Source organism: Colius striatus, chromosome 3 (assembly GCF_028858725.1).
Source record: "Colius striatus isolate bColStr4 chromosome 3, bColStr4.1.hap1, whole genome shotgun sequence".
Lineage (NCBI taxonomy): Eukaryota > Metazoa > Chordata > Aves > Coliiformes > Coliidae > Colius > Colius striatus.
Window position 1 is genome coordinate 70,836,822 of NC_084761.1, and position 19,423 is coordinate 70,856,244.

The 19,423-nt window shown below is 38.8% G+C and overlaps 1 protein-coding gene across 1 annotated transcript in view; it reads left to right on the forward strand.

Annotated features, from left to right (window-relative positions):
• SCFD2 (sec1 family domain containing 2) overlaps positions 1 to 19,423 on the forward strand; it is a 199,959-nt gene that overhangs the window by 87,402 nt on the left and 93,134 nt on the right. The window contains exon 5 of the mRNA XM_061993969.1: positions 671 to 920. Coding sequence (XP_061849953.1) covers positions 671 to 920 — 250 coding nt within the window. The remainder of the gene's footprint in view (positions 1 to 670; positions 921 to 19,423) is intronic.

Sequence of the window (19,423 nt, forward strand, 5' to 3'; positions counted from 1 at the left end):
GTTTAGTATCCTGTGAAGGAAACAGGGAGAAGAGGGCCAGGGCATATGCCAAGCCAGTGATTGCTGCCCTGTCCTTGCTCCTGTCATAGAGTTCTAGGAAATCACACTAGTCACTTAAACTGTGTGCTTCCCAGGTGATTCCCTCTGTTTCTGATTTTCTGTGTTTCTGACCTGAAAGCTTAGGATCAGGTTTGTAGATGTGCTGAGAGCTTGCAATAGCAACTGAAGTCAATGAGAGCTGGACTTTGAACTCCGTGCTCCAGTACAAAATCACACCCAAGGAAGAGACACCAAATGTAGAGGAACCATTTGACCTTTTGCTTTGTACCATTTCTACCCATAGTACAGAGACTGATGTTTCTGTCCTCTCATCAATACTGCTACACAGAGAATATCTAATTGTCAGACTTTTCAAGTGCTAAGATGCTGCTATTATGAGTTGCAAGGAAAATACTTGTAGGAAACAAATTACTAATTCGCTGTCTGAGCAGCAAATAAGTCAAAGGACCGTGTGCTGACAAGTGAGAATGCAAATGTCGAACAGTGTTTAATTAAATGAGCACTACTATTATGAGAAATAATAACTTGCAGATGCAGCCAGGAGGATATCTGATGCTGACTGATAAGCAGTATGGGGGCAATCTGACACTGTCTTCCTTCTGTTTCTCAGACTATTGGCGAGTCAGAAATGCCCAGTGTTTTGAACCAGTTACTGCCAATGATCAAGTCTTACAATGAGAGGACGAAAGATGATTATACCTGCGAGGACATCCTTGTCTTGCTGGTATACACGTATTCTGTGGTTGGAGAAATCAAAAGTGGAAAAGAGCTGGATGCAGCTGAAGAAGAGATGAAAAGGGCCTTGGTCAAGGCCATTTGTGATGAGCCAGAGCCTTCTCCTTTGTTGCAGAAAATAACAGGTAAGATTCTGCTTTTGTGGTGAGAAATTGGATGGGTGGGAATGTGGGGACTGGGAGAAACATGTAAAAGCATCTTGACTCGTCTGTGGTGCTGAGAATATGTGAGTAAGCACAAAGATTTCCTGTAGATTTATTCCATCTCCTGTGTTCATATATGCCAAATGCTGACAGGCTGTCCTTGAAGAGTGCTGAGTCTGATGAAAGCTCTACAAGTTGTTCTTTTTCTTAAAGGTTGGCTAAGTTTGTCTGTTTTCATAAGGTAATCTTTTCCACAGTTTCTTTCATTGATCAGTGTAAAGTTGACCTTGTGAAGTCAAAATTAATTCTGAAAACATATTCAGTGAACCACAGTTGCTTTGTGAATACGAGAAGCTAGCCTGTCTGGCATAAAAGAAGAAATGTGTCTAAAACCAACATTGAGCTTTTTGCTGAGACAACATGAACATTAGCCTTTAGAAATAGCATACTAAGCCTTTTTTTAGATGGGCACTCATAGAGTTGGAAAACTTCTTGCTGCCACTGTCACATTTTAGAAAAAAAAAAAAAAAGAATTGTTAAAATTTTTCTTTAAAATGAATGTCCTATGGCATGTCTGAATGATAGAAGGGGTATTGCTTCCAGTTGTCAGTTTTCTTAATATTTACTAATAGTGAGCAAATTATTGACCAGGTCCTCTTTGAGACAGAGAGCATACAAACATAAATCAAGATGTTGTGAGTAGCTTACATCTGAAAGCCTTTGCCACACATGGACCTAAGTGGGAAGCTTCAAAGGAAGTGGAATTGTACTGATGTTGGTTGTTCTGGTAGTGCTATCTGAGGATGCTGCTACTTCAAAATGCAAGTGTGGTCTGACCAGTCTGCTATTGCTTTCATTGTAAAATATTGTAATGGTTAAAAGACTCTTACTGTCTTACATGACATGGGCGTGTTCAGTGATATTTGCACTGTGCTGTTATTTTAATACTACAGGTCATGGTGCCTGCAGTGTTATGGGCTTCTCTCAGACTTATGCTCTCCTGTTTTTCAATGTGTTCTGCATCTTGGCCACTATATGATGCTTCCCTCTCAACTTTGGTGATGTCTTCTACTGGATGTGATGCAGACATTTCTAAACCTCCATTTTCATATTTTGCCTTTTCTTCTGTGATCAACAGTGCTTCAAATCATAGTTTTCTCTGTTGTGCCTAACATAGGTATGGGAAGATTTGGACTCTCTAAAGCTTCAGTCAAGTTCCAAAATGAAGCTGCATTCCTGTGTATATAGGTGCATCCCTTGTTGCTCTTCATGCTCTCTGGTTATGTAGTTGCAAGCACAGATGGAGATGAAATTAGACATTGTGCTTATCTGTCAATAATTCCATCTTTTTTACAAAATACTTTTATACTTGATTTCAAGTGTGAATAAAAGTGAATATCTGAGTGTTTGCTCTCAAATTCTGGACAGATTAACAGGTAGATGATTTTTTCAGTACAAAAATTCTTTTGTTTATGAAATAAAATTACTTCTTTTTACATAGTGAGCAAACTATTAGACACATAGTAAGTGTCTGAAGTACAGCATTCGTCTCCTTAGGCATAAGTATTCCCTCTGTTATGTGGGACATCTGAATATGAAAAAAAAAAAGCCTCGACACTGCGCAAGGACTATTCAGCAACAGCCAAAGCATTCACGTGTTATCGGTGTGGGTTTAGCCACAAATCCAAAACTCAGAACTGTACAAGCTGCTGTGAAGAAAGTTAACTCAGTCTCAGCTAGACCCAGTACAAGTAGTTCACATCATTATTTTGTGATGAAGTTATATGCATACCACAAAGTCAGAGTCCTAACAGCCTTCTATTTCTGTTACTTGTGTGTTTAGCACAACTACGTTTGAGCTTTCTGCACAAATGTGTGGTAAGATTTCCCCTTGCTTGTATACTTTCTTGGTTTATCAGCATTCTTTGGTTTTATGTCTTGTTTAGAATGACAATTCTTTTGACTTATTCCTAAAAGAGGGAAAAAAAATAGAAACCTATTTTCATGATCAAAAATTAGGATTATCTTTGGAGCAAAATATAAAATGGAATTTCTAGGAATGCCCCTTAGTTTTAAAGCTTCTTTTCATGCAACAGACTGCTTTCTCAGCATTAGTGAGATTTGCTGAATTTATAATTTGCTGTATTTGCAGTACCCTTGAATTGGGAAGACAAGAAAACATAAGCAGCCTTAAATCTATTCTTCCTTGACTTGTGTTTTGCCAGGCCTATGGTTTACATCCTGCTTTGCTCTAAGCCTTGGGAGCCTGAGCCAAAGCAAGTCAGAACCTTACTCACTGCTTGAGAGGCAAAGCAACTCAGAACCATAGGAGTGCCTGCAAGCTTTCTTTCAAAGGCACAACGGGAGGGCGGAAAGTTGGGGAATAGATGGCACTGTTGTTTTCTCCTTTTGATACAATGGTGGATATAATGCTGAGACATCTGCCTATGAGCTACAGACTGGCTATTCCTTTTGTTGACCTGTTTTCACAAGGACAGTCCAGTTCTTCAAGTTAGCCACAGGAACAACTCTGTTCTGACCTCATTTTACTTTGTTTGAAACAAGAGGAAACCTTTTTTGTTCTTAAGTGGCCACAAAAGTGAATTGACTAAATTAACTAAGTTGAAATTAAATTTCAATAATTCTTGGGATCTCTCATTGGAATCATAGAATCATTCTGTTGGAAAAGACCTTTAACATCATCAGGTCCAACTACTAACCTCACACTACCAAGCCCATCACTAAACCATGTCCCTCAGCACCTCATCTACACAGCTCTTAAATACCTCTAAGGATGGTGACACCACCACTTCCCTGGGCATCCTGTCTAAATATCTAACAACTCTCTCCGTTTCTTCCTGATATCCAATCTAAACCTCCCCTGACACAATTTGAGGCCATTTCTTCTTGTCCTGTCACTCGTTATTTGGGAGAAAGGACTGAGCCCCACCTTGCTACAACCACTTTCTTGATCAGAAGAAAGCAAAATATTCACACTCTTTTGTTTTCAGCTTTCCATCACGGTAAGTGATAGGAGAGATGTAAAGTTGGACGCATCAGGAGAGAAACTAAGCCAGTTACTAAAGGGGTTCAAGACACTATCTGCTGGCTCACTCCTCACCTGAAAGTTCCCATGTGGGACCTGAGTTCCTGAGTGTTCAATGTCTATTCTGCAGTAAATCTGTGCTTACTAAGCAGCTTAAGCTGCACAGCTGCAGGTTGAAGTTTCAAAGCCTGCTGGTGGTGCATGATTGAACAGCTTTGGTTATAGCAACAGAGAGCAAGAATCAGTGTTGCCTTTAAAAAGGCATACAGCAGTAATAATATGTGGTCTGCAAAGCCAAGCACTTCAAAGTTGAGAAATGCCAGTAACTCAGTTTCCCATGTAACCATCATTTGACTCCTGTTTGCATTGTAGCACAGTCTTCAATTTCATGATTATATGCTGTATTTTGTACAAGTCATGACTGCATTCAGGGTATGGACTGAACACCACAGAGAACCAGAACAGTATTAGATGCAGTTATTCCTACATACGATTAATTAGTACTAATAAAGAAAGTGAGACTCTTTATATGATATTCATGAAGTAACTTTTATGAGTCTCAGTCTGCAGTTTGCAAAGGGGACTGCTGCTGTCAGCTTTGTGTGACTCATTTTGGAACTCAAGAAGAAAAGCAATAAATCATGGTTTTGGGTATTAGTGATTACATTTCTTTGAACAGAGAGGACTTTGTGCTCTGCTTTGTGATACACCTGATGCCTAATGTTCTGGTTTTAATTTGGACCCAACACTGTACTAAGGCTGTTTGGCTGATTTAAGTTGAAATTAAAAGCCATATCTCAGCTGTGTCTCTGAACTGTTGCCTAAGCCTTTTGCTTTCCTCTTTGCAAAGTGTGGAAGGTGTACAGTCTTGACAGATGCACATTTTTGTTGGTTTTATTTGTTGTTCCCATGGAGTCACTTGAGAAATAAAATGCAAAACCCTAGTAAAATTCTAGAAAACTTGACTTCTGAGGTGAAGTCATCAGTCAAAATAATAGCTGAGTTTATATGAGGTACCATTTATTCCTATTATACTTGTTAAATAGAAACTTACTTACGTTTGCCTGAGTCTGTGCCTATTGGAAATCCCCAGTGGTGTGACTACCTCGCAGAACTGGTGCAAACCTTCCCCCAAAGCTGCAGCTCATCAGCGCACAGGGGATATTTATGCTGTGTTTGTTTTTTGGCGTTACCTACTGAAACTGAATTAGTATTTGCAGTAGTGATAAAGAAAGCGATTCTTGGAGATGTTAGTCTGCCCATCCAATTGGCCACACTGGGTTTCCCTGATGTCGCCTAGATGATTACAGCCCTCTGTGGAATACGTTAAGATGCAGCACTTGTGTAAGCTTATCTTGTGAAAGAAGCATAAGCACTCACAGTTTCCTGGCTGTCGAGTGTTAGGCTTCCCAACCTTATTATTACTTGAACATATGTTTTCAAAAATATTTGTACAGTAACATTCTGCCTTTATATAACACCATGTTTCATTGAAGTGCTAAAAAAATCCTGGAACTGTTAATTAAAATGAAAATACAACATGTTAATCATCCAATGAGATTTCAGAAACGTGATCCAATTTATTTTTGCATGCATAATAGTATAGAAGTATATTAGTGGTGTGGTGTTTGATGGAACTGTTAAATAATATGTGTTGTGGTAGACTATCTTGATGCCTTGGGTAATAAAACTGAATGTAACAGTTCCAAGATTTCTCTTGGGTGTAATTTACCACAGACATATGTTTTTCATCACTGTTTCCAGCAGAATGTTACAAATTGGAGAGGAAACAGAATAGACCAAAACATAATGGAAAATGATGTGTTTCAACAGAACCTGGGTTTGGGGGCGTGTGGGGTGTGTGTGTTTGTATATTTTTGGCAGATGTATTAAAGAAAAGATGTAAAATATGGTATTCGTTTTATCATCTTATCTGTTCATCTAGTCTTGTAAATGTCCGCGTAGAGCTGTGTACAGCTACAAACATATACAAAAGTAATGCTGATAGAGCTGCAAAGCAATTAAAAATCTATTTTTTCAGCTGCACTGTTCTCTCTTTTTCATCTGTAAATCTGTGTGGGAGCTTTGTAGAGCGGTTGTGCCTGTGGTGTTGTGTTGGGGAGGCCAGTGGACCAGCCCCAGGCAGCCAACTATGCTGCCCACCTGCATAACACTCTGCTAATCTGGACTGGAGCCATCAGTGCCACCCTCTCAAGCACAGGCATGGCAGGAACCCTCTTGTGCCAGAAACTGCTGTTTATCAGCTTCCAAAACCTGAAAGTTTTAGTCACAAAATAAAAAACTGGATCTTTTCTTTGCTTTTTCTAAATTCTATATATTGAAGTGCATTGCAGTATCAAGTTAGACACAGTGTCTTGACTGCTTCTGCTTCTGATTGTCCTCTGCACAGTATTTGTGAGGGACGTCTGGAATAATGTGACCAGGAGGACCAAGGAAGTGATTGTCCCGCTGTACTCAGTGCTGGTGAGGCTGCACCTCGAATGCTGTGTTCTGGGCCCCCCACTACATGAAGGATATTGAGGTGCTGGAGTGTGTCCAGAGACAGGAAATGAAGCTGGTGGAGGGTCTGGAGCACAAGTCTTATGAGGAGCAGCTGAGGGAAGTGAGGTTGTTTAGTCTGGAGAAAAGGAGGCTGAGGGGAGATGTGGTCACTCTCTACAACTACCTGAAAGGAGATTGTAGTGAGATGGGATCAATCTCTTCTCCCAAGTAACAAATGATAGAACGAGAGGAGTGGCCTCAGGTTGTGCCAGGGGAGGTTTAGACTGGAGGTTAGGAAAAAAATCTTCACTGAAAGGGTTGTGAAACACTGGAACGGGCTGCCCAGGGAGGTAGTTGAGTCACCATTACTGGAGATATTCAAAAGACCTTTAGATGAGGTGCTGAGGGACATGGTTTAGTGGTGAGCTTTGCAGTGTGAGGTTAGTAGATGGACTCGATGTTCTTAAAGATGTTTTCCAACCAAAATGATTCTACTCTTCTATGATATTGCACATTAATGAGTTTGCACACTGCTGGAGGTATCATTATCTTAGTGCTAGCAGAGCCTAAGTATCATAAATCCTAAAGTCAATCCCAGTTTTGCAATAAGCATTTACATTCCTAGAGAGGGACAGCTACTTCTTTCTTGAGAGAAGTGAGACAAGCTCACTTTTATTTGAATGTAATCTTGGCTTTACTGATGGTCTGGAGCAATGATTTCCCAAGCCTGGATATATTATGGGTAGGTAGGTATGAAATTAGGTCCTTGGCTGAGGTTGTAATGTAGCCACTTTAGACTGGATTGAATATACCACCGACCTCGTGGAGGAGAGGAGAGGGTATCTTGATATCAGGAATCTGCAAGTGATTTCTGTTATCCATCTGTTGTGTCCTGCTCTGCCCACCCCCATCCATGCAGTTCAGGAAAATATTGTGAAACCACCATAGTTTAAAACCATAAAATCCAAGAGCAAATTCTGAGTGATTTTAAATTTTCCATGCTTTTGTCAAGAGTATTTTCTATAAAGCTAATGAAGTTTCCACTAGTTCAGCAAAAAGCTAGTCCTATCCCTCCCTTGTATAATAGCTTATTTCCAAGTCATCCATGAGTTTCTCAACAGAACTGATGGGAAAAACAAGTAATGACTGGAAGAAAACATTTGCACTTTTAAAAATTTTAGTTTGCTGTTTACTGAGAGCTTAATCCTTACTACGAGGAGACTTTTTTTCACATGCTGTTAAAATCTAGAGACATTATTAATGGCAACGTGTAGACAACTTAGAAAAGGGTTAATCTAGTATTTCCGTGTAGCATAGGTATTTCTGCTGAGAACTATTACTGGCCGTATTTATCCAAAATGAAATTCAAAAGCTGCAACCAAATTGTTTAATGCTATAATTTAGGGAAATAATAGAAAAATATAAAAATTTTAATATTGCCCCTTCTGAGTTTTCAAAGGTTTTATAATTGAAGATATTCAGAGTTCTTTATGTTTTAATATTTAGAGAGGACTTAAGCCGTGCTGTCTTCAGGCCTTCTCAAGAGCTTCCATTTTGCCCCTTCACACTTCAGGAGCTTTGCATTTGCATTATCTGCACAAAAAAAAAATCTGAGCCATGTGTTAGCAACACAGGGTCCTGTTGGGGCAGTCCTGCATTTCTGGGTACTGGACTCATGTTTAAGGGCTGCTCCTTGATTCCAGGCGTGTGCGGGAGTCTGGCTGCCAGTAGGTTTAGTAGATAGAGATCAGCAATTGAAGGTTTATAAGCTAAATTGTTTATGTTAAAAGTTCATAGAGTGGGTTACAGAGGGTGAGGGAATACCTCAACATATCAAATAGCTAAACATTTTGAAAGTCCAGACAGACATCTCTCTGCAATGCTGATATGTTTCTTCTATTATTCTAGTCCCTGATGCTAAATGGTCGTTTTCACACCTGATGTTAGTGGGGCAGCTTTGCACTCCTGTTTGAACTCAGAGGAAGACCTCTGTCCTGTAGCCTTCAAGTAATACCTGCTGTTCTGTACTGAAAGCAAATGCCAGAAATGACACTGAGTAGAGATAAATCTGCTGTGATTAGAGGAACTGTAAATCCTGTTGTGACGTGGTTGTGCAAACTTCAAGACTGCTGCCATCATCATGGATGCATTACAGGGAAGAAAAACTTTCTCATAGGATGACTTCAATCAATGATACTACCCGAAGTAATCTCAGATTGTGACAATGTTTCTTTCTCTTTCTCCCATGCTCCCTGTGTCTCCCCCGGTAAGGAGGAGATGGTCCTTGCCCTGCAGAGCCCTCCTGGGCTGGTGTGCAGATGAGGCACAGTTGGAATGAGTTTTCCCTTTTGCATTGGCAACAAAATGTAGTCTCTGTTGATAAAGCTAAATAGCTTCATCCTTCCACAGTGCAGACATTATTACTGCAGTCAGGGAAAGCCGACACTATTTTCTCCTCAATTCAGAAATGGGAGTTGGATGTTCAGGAGTGGGGTTTTTTTCCTGTTGCCTCATCTGATTTTATAGACTCCTAAAATACTCTCCTCTCCCACTGTCACAGGGTGTGTGTAAGACCTCTGGGTATCTGTATTATTTTCTGAATGCATTTTGGACATGATTCAGTGGAAAGTATTTGTGGTCCAGCAGTCTCAGAGGATGGTGGATCTCACATTCACCCTGCCAGGAGCACCAGGAAGACATGAGCAAAGCTGCTGCCTGCGTGTGTGAGAAGGATGTAGGAAGCTCCTGCAGTTTAATTAACCCTGAGATGCTGCCACTGCTGCAACACTTCAGTCCTTCGCTTCATGGTAACAGAGCTATTGGGGAAAAAATAGCACTTCACATGTCCTAAGGTATTAATCTGATTTGTACAACAGTCAGAAGGATTCATGCAGACTGTTGCGACCTCTGCAAAAAAGGGGGAAAATCATATATGCACTGAAGCAGGGACCTGCTTTGCTTTAGCCATTGGCTCTGCAGGCAGAATACGTGTTCTAATTTTTGTCAGCTCTCCTTGGACCCTTGAGCTCTCCAAAACCTCAGTATTTTTCTGCTGTGACCTTTCTAAAGGCTTTTTCCCATTTCTGTTGAAAACCTGTGGATAGCAAGTGGGAGACAAGGAAGCCAAATCAGCGGTCACTGACTTCAGGCTTTGTGTCATTGCCTAGGTGGATTCCTGGGCTATTTCTCAGCTGGGAAACACAGAGGGCTTTCTAATGAATTGTTTGGGAGAAAAATTGCAGTAGTGTTGTGGATTAATCTGTATCTAAATTTTGATGTGCATATTTTTGTAGGTCTTAAAAATCTGAGTCCTATCTTAAAAATTGGTGTTAAAAGTTATGGTCCTAAAGGTGAGAAAAACAGGGTGCATTGTACACATGCAGGGATATTTTGTTTAGATTTCATGATGTACACTGAAATACATGGTAGAAAACAATCCCAATGGAAACCCAGTGGTGCTGGAGATTTGAATTTTTTTTGTTAAGCTTTCATATGTTTTCTGTTTGTTTTGTCTTCAGCACCTGGTCTCAGTTGGCTCCAAACTGGATAGTAATTTTCATTGAAGTGTTTATAACATGAAGTCTTTTTTTTTTCGTTTTTAACATGAGACATATGCCTGCAGCTCTGCAGGCCGCTGTCTTGCTGCCAGCTTAGCAGGACAGCCAACTGCAACAGGAAACTGATATGGTGCAGTTTTCATTAATGATTTATATTCTTTTTCAGCATGCAAATTTAATAGCATTTAGAAGATGCATCCAACATCAAATATCTCTTTGCTTTAAGCATAAAATGGGAACAGAAGCTGCTTTAGAACTAGGCAACTTTTAAAAAGGTGATTTTATACGTACATGGCATGGTTAAATCCTTTTTTTCCTTCTTTCCATATGAGTCACTTCCTTGTAAAACCTTCAAGTTTTGGCATATTGTAAAATTATGAGTAAATTCTTGCTATTTTGCAGAGCACACCCATCCTGGCAAACAAAAAATGGTGAATTATTAAATAATTACTAAAATGAAGAAAAAAACAAAGCAAATCAAAAAAAGAAAGAAAAATCCAGACTAGTTAGTAGTCACCACCCTTATGACAGAAATCTTGTGAGGTATTTTCTTGGTTTTGTTTTTCTTTTGCACGCAGACACAAATTTTAAGGTATTTGCTATAGATTGCAAAATTTTGCTTTGTTACACTTGAATGCCTTCCCATGAGAGCTTCTAGACATTCTATTATAATTCTGGTCAGTTTGTTATCTGTTTTAAATACTGTGCTATGTGTTGGGTCTGATGGCAGAAGGACAGACAGCATTGCCTCCACCAAGGCAGGGAAAAATAACTGTCAGCTTTAGATATTTCTTGTTTACTTTAGCTCAATGGTGCTGGTAATTCTCTTGTGCTTCCCATGAGATTTTATCAGGGGTGAATTCAGCCCTTTGAATTTTGGGCAATCAACCTGTGTCAGGCTAGCCATCTCCATGTATTTTAATGATGATGCAATTTGTTGAAATACATTATGTCAAGAAGAAGTTGTGCCCAGACATAAAATGGAGTCATACATGCATGATCATAATACATACATACATGCATTATCATAATGTTAAACCAAAGGATCATAGAATGGTAGGGATTCAAAGGGACCTCTAGAGATCATTTAGTCCAACCTCCTGCTAAAGCAGGTTCACCTCATTGATCTGTCGACCTTGCTAATACAACCTCTTATATATATATATAAAAAATATATAAAACAATTTAAATACCCTCCTTAGAACTATTGTTAGTGCTACTACCATTTAGTTTTTGGTAACATCCAAATGTTGTCATGCACTACAGGAAGAGTTCAAAACTGCTGCCTTATTTAAATGAGTACTTCTTTCTCTTCATGTGTACTCAAGCCCTTACTATAAACCTAAGAGGCAGATCTCTCATGAATTGTATGTCAAAATGAAGAAGGTGCTCGTATGGTCCCTTCCTCCCTATTTCTTCTTGTTTAGTTTTAAATTTTATAGTTGAGTAAATGTCACCTCTGGTGGTTAAAGTTCAGGTCAAGTTACATCTTGCTGTGACCTTCCTGCTCTCTTTTGCAGACACTGAGACTGTGGTCTGTCAAGACAGGAAAGTTCACAGGTCATAGCCTAAGGATTTTTCCCCTTCCTCCCTGTTCTTTCTTGGATATTCTTTCAGCAGGCCAGGAAAACAGTGTTTGTAAAATTGGATTGAGGGAGCTCTGTTAATTGAGAATTTTGTGTAAATAACAGAGTGATGTTAGTGCCTTACACAATTTTAGAAAGCATTATGAATTAGTGAAGCTAGTTTAAAACCAGTTGTCCGATTCTCCTTTGATTTCCCACTTTATTCATTAAAATAAACATTGTTGTGGAAATAATTGCCTGATGAGAGGTGGCAACAGCCAGTCCTAGTGAATTAGGCACGTTTATTTAATGAAAAACAATACAAATATGTATTTGACTTGCAAAGATTTGTGTTAATGTGGGGAATGTGTGGGTATAATGTGTAAAAGTTCCTGGTTTATTCAAATCTCCTTCTTCAGGCTTTTGTTTCGGATGCTGTCTGTGCATATTTGTTTTACAGATCTGTGTACAACATGTATATTGATATAGACCTCAAGACTTTAAAAAAATAAGAGAGGGAAAGATAGGTGGAATTAGAGTTATAATACAGTCTTTGGGGAATGCTAATAGCCACAGAGAATTGCTTCTGCCTGTTCACTGAGCAGAGCTGCTTAGATGACAGCTTCTTTCCCAGGCTGTTCCTGAGTATCAGCTTGTCTGTACCCAGGAGGCTCCCTGGAGGTATGCCACAATCCCAGTGGGAATTCTGTCTTTCTTCTCTTAAAATGTTGAGCAATTGGAGAATATACTGATATGGCAGAGGTATCCTTCTGTTAGCTTAAAGGATTATTAGGGTGGAGGCTGCAAAAGAGAAAAACCTAATAAAATAAAAGTTTGGAAAGCCCCTGCCTAACAGCAGATGAGAGTTGAGAATCAGAGAGACACAATCTAATTCTTTAGTTTCTTCATCATCTTTTCTTCTTCTGCCCCTTCCTGCCATCTTCTCCATACTCTGCTCTTGACATTTTATCCATACTGTGGTCACACTCTTGTAAATTCTGTGTGTCAGGTGAGGAAAAAATGGCAGAAGAAATAGTAGGAACTAATCTATTGCATCCATATCTTAATGTTCCTGCCAAGGAACTGTAATTCTGGTAACTGTTAACTTGCCTTCACAAACTCACTGTTCCTTTGATGCATTCAACATAATTTCTCAGGTAAACAAACAAAACACTTAAAACCTGAAACAGCATTTTGACTGTAGAGAATGATGCTTAGTTTAATGGCAAGTTCAAATAATTTGGCTGTACATCATAGCTGTCTGCTCCTTACACTAGTGAAGTGATCAGTGCCGTAAAAAGTTGTTTTCTAAATGGCCCAAATATTTACCAATGTGTTAACATACCGCCTAGGCTTTGCAGGTATTTGGCAGCAACAAAGTACTGAGGTTTAGGAATAATTAATTAAATTTGAGATTTTCTGTCTATATTCATTTAGCTTCTTTTGTCTCTTCATGCCACAGCTCTTTCCCCCTACCATTCATCTCATATCCTTACCTGTCCAACTGGTTTTATATCTGCCTCCGTTTCCAGCCTTCTGCCCCAGTTCTTCCTTCTGCCTCACTATCACTCACATGGATCCAGGCCACCCTTAGCTCATTACTACACTTCTTTTTTCTGTCCAACTCTTTCTGAAGTCTGCCTTTGGTCTCCTCAGTCTCTCACCTTGTAGACTGTTTCACACTTCTGCTGCATTTGTGTATGTGAGTATCTTCCTACTGTTCAGTGTTTCTAGTTTCAGGTCAAGCGGTTATGATGGGCAGACATCAGCGATCAGTTCTATCCCCAGGTGAAAATGCCATATTATTACTCTCCCATTTGTAGATCTCCTCAATTTTCCCCAGAACATCCTACTGTAGAACAGTTTCAGACAAAGCTGTTTACCAAATTCATTTTTTAAAAGGAAAAAGTAAAACTAAAATTAAACAAAGACATTACACTTACTATTTTATAGATCCATAAACCTCATCTGTTCCTTCATTACCTCCCCAAAACACTTACTGGTACAGATCAGGGATGGAAGTGAATTACACTGCACTTGTTCCCACTACTCTTCTTTAACCCAGGTTTAAAACAGGAACTCCATCACTCTGTCTTTTTATGACCAGGAGAAAGAGTTTTTTTCAAGGACATGATTCATGTGTAGTTGGGTGCCTTGAACTAGCCTTGTGAAGTACCTGTCCCTCCATTCCCAAGGATGAGGTATGGGAACCATCCTTCACATTCCTGTGTGACCTGATCTAGATGAACCTGCTTTATTAGGGCAGTTGGACTAGATGATTGCTAGAGGTCCTTTCCAACCCCTACCGTTCTATGATTCTGTGATTCACCAGAGGGATTGTGTACCTACGGAGTAGGTACACCTGTCTGGATTCTGCTGTGTCTGCAGGGACCCACAGCAGGATGGTGGTAGGCAGTGCTTAAACTGTTTCTGGGGACTTTTGTCAGTAAAGGTCACATTGCAAGGGTTGAATGTTGCATTATTTCTCTTCATTATTCATTTGTTCCTTTCTGTTTACATGACATTCTGCAAACCTCTTCTTTCTTTAGAAAAACTTGCATTGAAAATTCATCTCTGTTCACCTGCTCTACCCTTGTCTAAAGGTTCGGATATTTTACTTTGAGTTTGTGGCCCCTAAGTTACGTTCATGGTGATTCCTTCTCAGTTCTTTTGTCTTAGCATTTTTCTGTGCAGAGAACACACGTTTATCTGGCACATACTTGGAGAAACAGGAATATGTAGAAGTGATAATATGTATTCATTTACAGCTGGTTTTATGAGACAAGAAATTAGTCTTTGTTATTTTTGCTTCCATTTTCCATGCCTATTCACTGTCAGCTCCAGCAACGTAGTGTTTTTGGCAGATACATAGGAACTGGGAGTGCATTGAGCCTTTTATTTGGCAGTAGGTGGGAGTTTTTGCACATGTCCCTTCCATAACTAACTCCTTTGATGGCCCTGGGTCTGAGGTGCCGTCTTCTATGTTGCCTGTGCAAATAATGTCTTCCAGCCTCTTGCTGGTAATGGTAGACAGAACAGTTTGGTTTGTTTTTCCTTGAGGCAACTGTGATTGTTGGATTCAATATCTATTTGATTCTAGTGTATTCACTAGTATCTCCTTCCTGGTTTTGAAGAGATAAACTGGGATGAGTCATAGAGCATTCATTCCCAGAGATAACTTCAGCAATTGAAAAGGGACTGTGAACACTTCAGGCAAAAAGTACTATATATTAGGCATAGATGGTATGAAGGTCACTGGTCTTTGTTATGTTTTCCCCCTCCCTAAGTAGATGACTTTCTCTTCAAACAGACTGCAGAAATACCAATTAGTGTGCTTCATTCTGAAATGTAATCAAATTTAAAATGTAAAAAAATCCCTTTCGGCTACAGTATAATCGGGGCCTCTAATTATGAAAGGCATATGTTCCCCTCCATCTTTCTTCCCTGCACCCATGTAGATAATTGTCTTTCTCAAATGATTTCTTCTTTGTAAAAATCTTTGTGACATTCTGCTCCTGGTTTGCTCAAAGCAATGCTGTTATCTAGTGCATTAGGTTTGTAGTGTTGGATTCTCACAGGATAATATACAATATAGTTACACTGATTACTTGCTATTTGGTGTGTCATCTGTGTTTTGGAATATCTCAAAGCTTGTCAGTCTTCCACTGGGGATTACATCATTTTGGAGGTTTCAACCATTCTGAAACAAAAGCATACCTCAGTGGTAAAATATGTATGCCTGGACAGCTGGCAGTTTTTCAAGGCTCCAAACTTGACACAGAGTTCATCTCAGAGAAATGTATTTTCTTCTGTTCATACTAGCTAAACAATTATTTCCATGCTGTGGATTTTTTTTTCTCCCAGCTGCCACCTTCCCCTTCATAATATGGGGTGCTCTTTAGAGATGGTAATTACTGATACAAAATACTTTGGTTTTTTTTCCCCCAGCCACTGCAGGATTTTTTTCTGGGATGGTGATTTTAATTTCTGAACAGTCTTTGAATGTTTTGGCAAAGGTCAATTCAAATTAATAATTGTTTCTTTAGCAGTAAGCCTGGCATTGGTTGAAAGGTGCAAGTCTCCCTGTTATTAGCTTGCCTTTTCTAGTGGCAAACCTCTGGGGAGAAAGTCACCTGCACCTGGTAAGCTACCTTGTCCTATATTGAATTACAGCAACAAACTGGCATCACAGACCATATCACCCCATCACTTAAGCACTATTTATATTGTAAAGGCTTCATAAGGATTGAATTAGAAATACAACTTTTTGCACTAGGGTAGATTTCAACCCAATATCTGGTGTGTAAAATGGCTTTGGAGTGGTTACGAGAAGATGCATGAAAAAACAGCATTGCAAATTTGGACCAGGAACTCACCATGTGCATATGTAATTTGGATTTTCATACTGTGCCTACTACTTTGTTAAGTTTAAAAGATGTATACTGCTTTTAACTTGTTCTGAGGAAAACTTATCTGTCAGACTACCAACTCCCAGTTTTTATTTGGGCAGCCCAATTTAAGGGTCATGCCCATGTAGGATTCTGTTTTTGTACCAGCTTCTACAATTGGGCTCCCCCATAGACAGGCAAAACCTGCTTTGGGAGCTGCCGCATTCAGAGGCACAGCATGAATCTTTCTCACAGACCCACTACACAAAGCTGTAGCCAAAGTGAAAACACCTGCAGAATATCCTCAGATTTAACAGAGTATTTTCTTTTCATAAAATATTATTTCATAAAATATCTGTATCATATCTCTCTAATGCTAAAAATTGGCATTTCCATTGAAAAGAGGATTTGGCATCGAGTTTGAGAAACTGATTTGTATTAAATGTTGATGAAATAGTAATATTAATTTACTTTAATGTGCTATATAGTACCAAAAAATACATTACTGCTGTGTGGATCTATTTCTGTACTTGATTAACCAGAATACTTGTGTGAGTTTCCTCTTGATTTTTAATAGATTTTTCTTTAATTTGCAAAGATTTCATGTAATAATTATGGGAGTGAGGAATTTATCCTTTTGTTTCACATCAGGTGCAGACATCAATGGTGTGATAGATAAATTCTTTCTATATGTAGAAAAGTATTTAAATGAGTGGAAAGCTAAGATGAAAAAGTTCTGGTATGATTATTTTTTTTTAAGACTGGACCTTTTCAAAAACATCTCCTAAAACGGTTATCTATCTCCTTTGAATTTATCACTGATTAATGAACATTGTGTTCCATTTAGTTTTAGTGGAATTTCATTTTAATTACTCTTCTTTCTTGCATGCAACAACTTTCTGATATAAAGAGATTGGATGGCCTTCATTTGTTCTTTTCAGGACACACCACTGCCAAAAAAAGCACTTTGTAAACAATTAAGTGGAATTATGCAAGCTTTTATTGCTGTTTAAATCTACGGCAAGTTGGATTTCCCATTGGTTTGCATGGAAGTCATGCAGTCAAGTCTCTAAGTATGCAGGTCATGCAAATTGCAAGTTTATTGAAGAGTCAGCATAGTTATCACTGGCAGCTGTTCATAGGATCCTTAACACTGAGCTGAACATTTATCTTTGTATTTGAATGGTTCTCACCCCTAAAAACATTATAAGATCTCAAGAGCAATACTATTTTTAACTAAATAATAGTTATGTCTTTCAGTTTACTTAGGCACCCGACCAAAGATCGTTGAAGTTAATATGAATTCTTCCACTTACATCAGCATGCTTTGGGTCAAGCCCTTAATAAATGTTGTGTTCATTATCCAAACAGAAGAGATTACAGCTTAAAAACTGGTGCAGTACAAATCAAAGTAGGTTCAACAATAGCCTGAAGTAGTAGTTCTACCTTCAGCCAAGCCAGTGGAAGTGAAATATCCCACAAGAATAGTTGGATTAAAGTTACCTTTCAGCTAACCTCACCAGAGTAAAAACATTTTGTCAGGACCACCTTGCCCACACACCCATCTTAGTGGTGAGAGGTTGGAGTGAGAAATAAAACACCCTGAAAGATTTTGGAGTGTGAGTGTTTATCATTAATCAAACAATGGGTTATCAATGAAGTAAAAAAAAGGGAAGGTATTTATTTTGAAGGTCTTTTTGTGATGATAGAACAATTATATTACAGAAGTTTTGAAAGACATGGTGAAGATGACAAATAAGAAGCCTTATTACAGGAACCCTGAAAATAGGCTTGAAATGGAAGGTTTAGAAGTCTAAAAATCAGGAATTCAGGTATTGTGCTGCATGAAAGTTTCATAATAAAGAAATATATTATATTACACAACATTTCTGAAGAAAAAATGGAAGGAAAAAAAACACCAAAAAGACTACATTTAACCCTTTCTCATCATTACATTTTAACCAAGTAATGCAGTGGAATTGAAAAAATAGTTTTATAAATAAAAAAAAGGTTAAAAATATTCCAAACAACCCATGAATTTGAGATAAAAAATGTGCAATATAAAAAAAAAGTACCTTATTTTGAAGCTTGATTTTTTAAGGCAAGCATCTTCAGCCTTCTCTCTGGAAAGGCTTAGAAAAGCAGAATTTTTTGCATTTAAATGGGGCTAATTTTGATGAGTCTGCTCAGGCTCTTACTGAGTGGAATATTTGTGGAGATGAAAAATATTGTTAGACAGAAAATTGCAGTCTGAGCTGAGAACAAATAGTACAAATAGTAAAATGGAAAGTCCTTCACTAGTGGGTCTGAAAGTGCAAACACTTTTCCTTGCTTTTCTTTGGCTGGGTTACTAACCTTGTGAGAAACATTAGTGATAGTAAACCTCTTTGTGTTATGCTGAAGTTTAGCTTTGCAGCAAGAAAAGGCACAAGCTGCTCAAATGTGTTAATGGCATTCATCTTAAAATGTACTTTTATTTAGTTTGATTTCTAAAACATAAGCTTTTTTTTAATTATCAAAAAGGAACTGAAAGAAACGGTTATCATTATGCTAAATTGTTGTCTGCTTTCCAGTTTTGTACTGTGCTAAATTATTCCCTTGACAGACGGGATAGAAAGTATTTGTACTTCAGGCATTTTATGATTAATCAGCCTCTGTGTTTGTGTCTGGGTTAGTAAAAACAGAGCTACTGTTGAAGAGTGGAAATAATAGTTCTGGGTTGTGCCTGCACTCAATGATCCTACCTCTGTTTGGTACATTTTTTCCAACATATATAAAATACTGTGTAGACGGTATAGCAGTGTTTGAGGAAATGGCTGCTAAAGGGCTGTTTAGGGAAAGCCTTTCACTTACACTTTATATATACCTTAGTACCAGAGGTGCCTCAGTATTATTGGTGGTTGGTTGTTCATGTTAGGTGCCTGAGATTCATTTTTGATGGTGGCAAGTTCTCAAAAGGTGTTTGTTATTACTGGCCCAGAGGTGGGGTCAGACATCACTGAGGAGATCTGAAGTTCAGACTTATCTAAGAGAAGAAGCTGAGCCGTGGGGATTGGATTCAGTGGAGAGCATGGCCAGTGCTTCTGTCCAAAGTGGAGCAGTGCACACCGTGACTGCTGGTTTTGTTCCTCGACTCTGTTTATCAAAGAGGAAGGTACTTATTAGCACAGAGGTGAGAAGGGAGTGTTCCTGTCCTGAAAGTTATGGTTATCTGGGTTTTTGCATGGGAATAGGTGGAGAGAAGAAAATGTTTCTCCAAACACAGCCTTATCCACTAACTTTGTAACTTCCTTGACATAATCAATTTGCTTTGTTTATAAGCAATGTCTCAGCTCTGTTTCTTCTCTACCGAGGGGAAATGTGATTTCGTGAAATGGAAGTAAATGGCTCGTATTCTTGTAAGACTTTGGCATCTTCCACAATACAT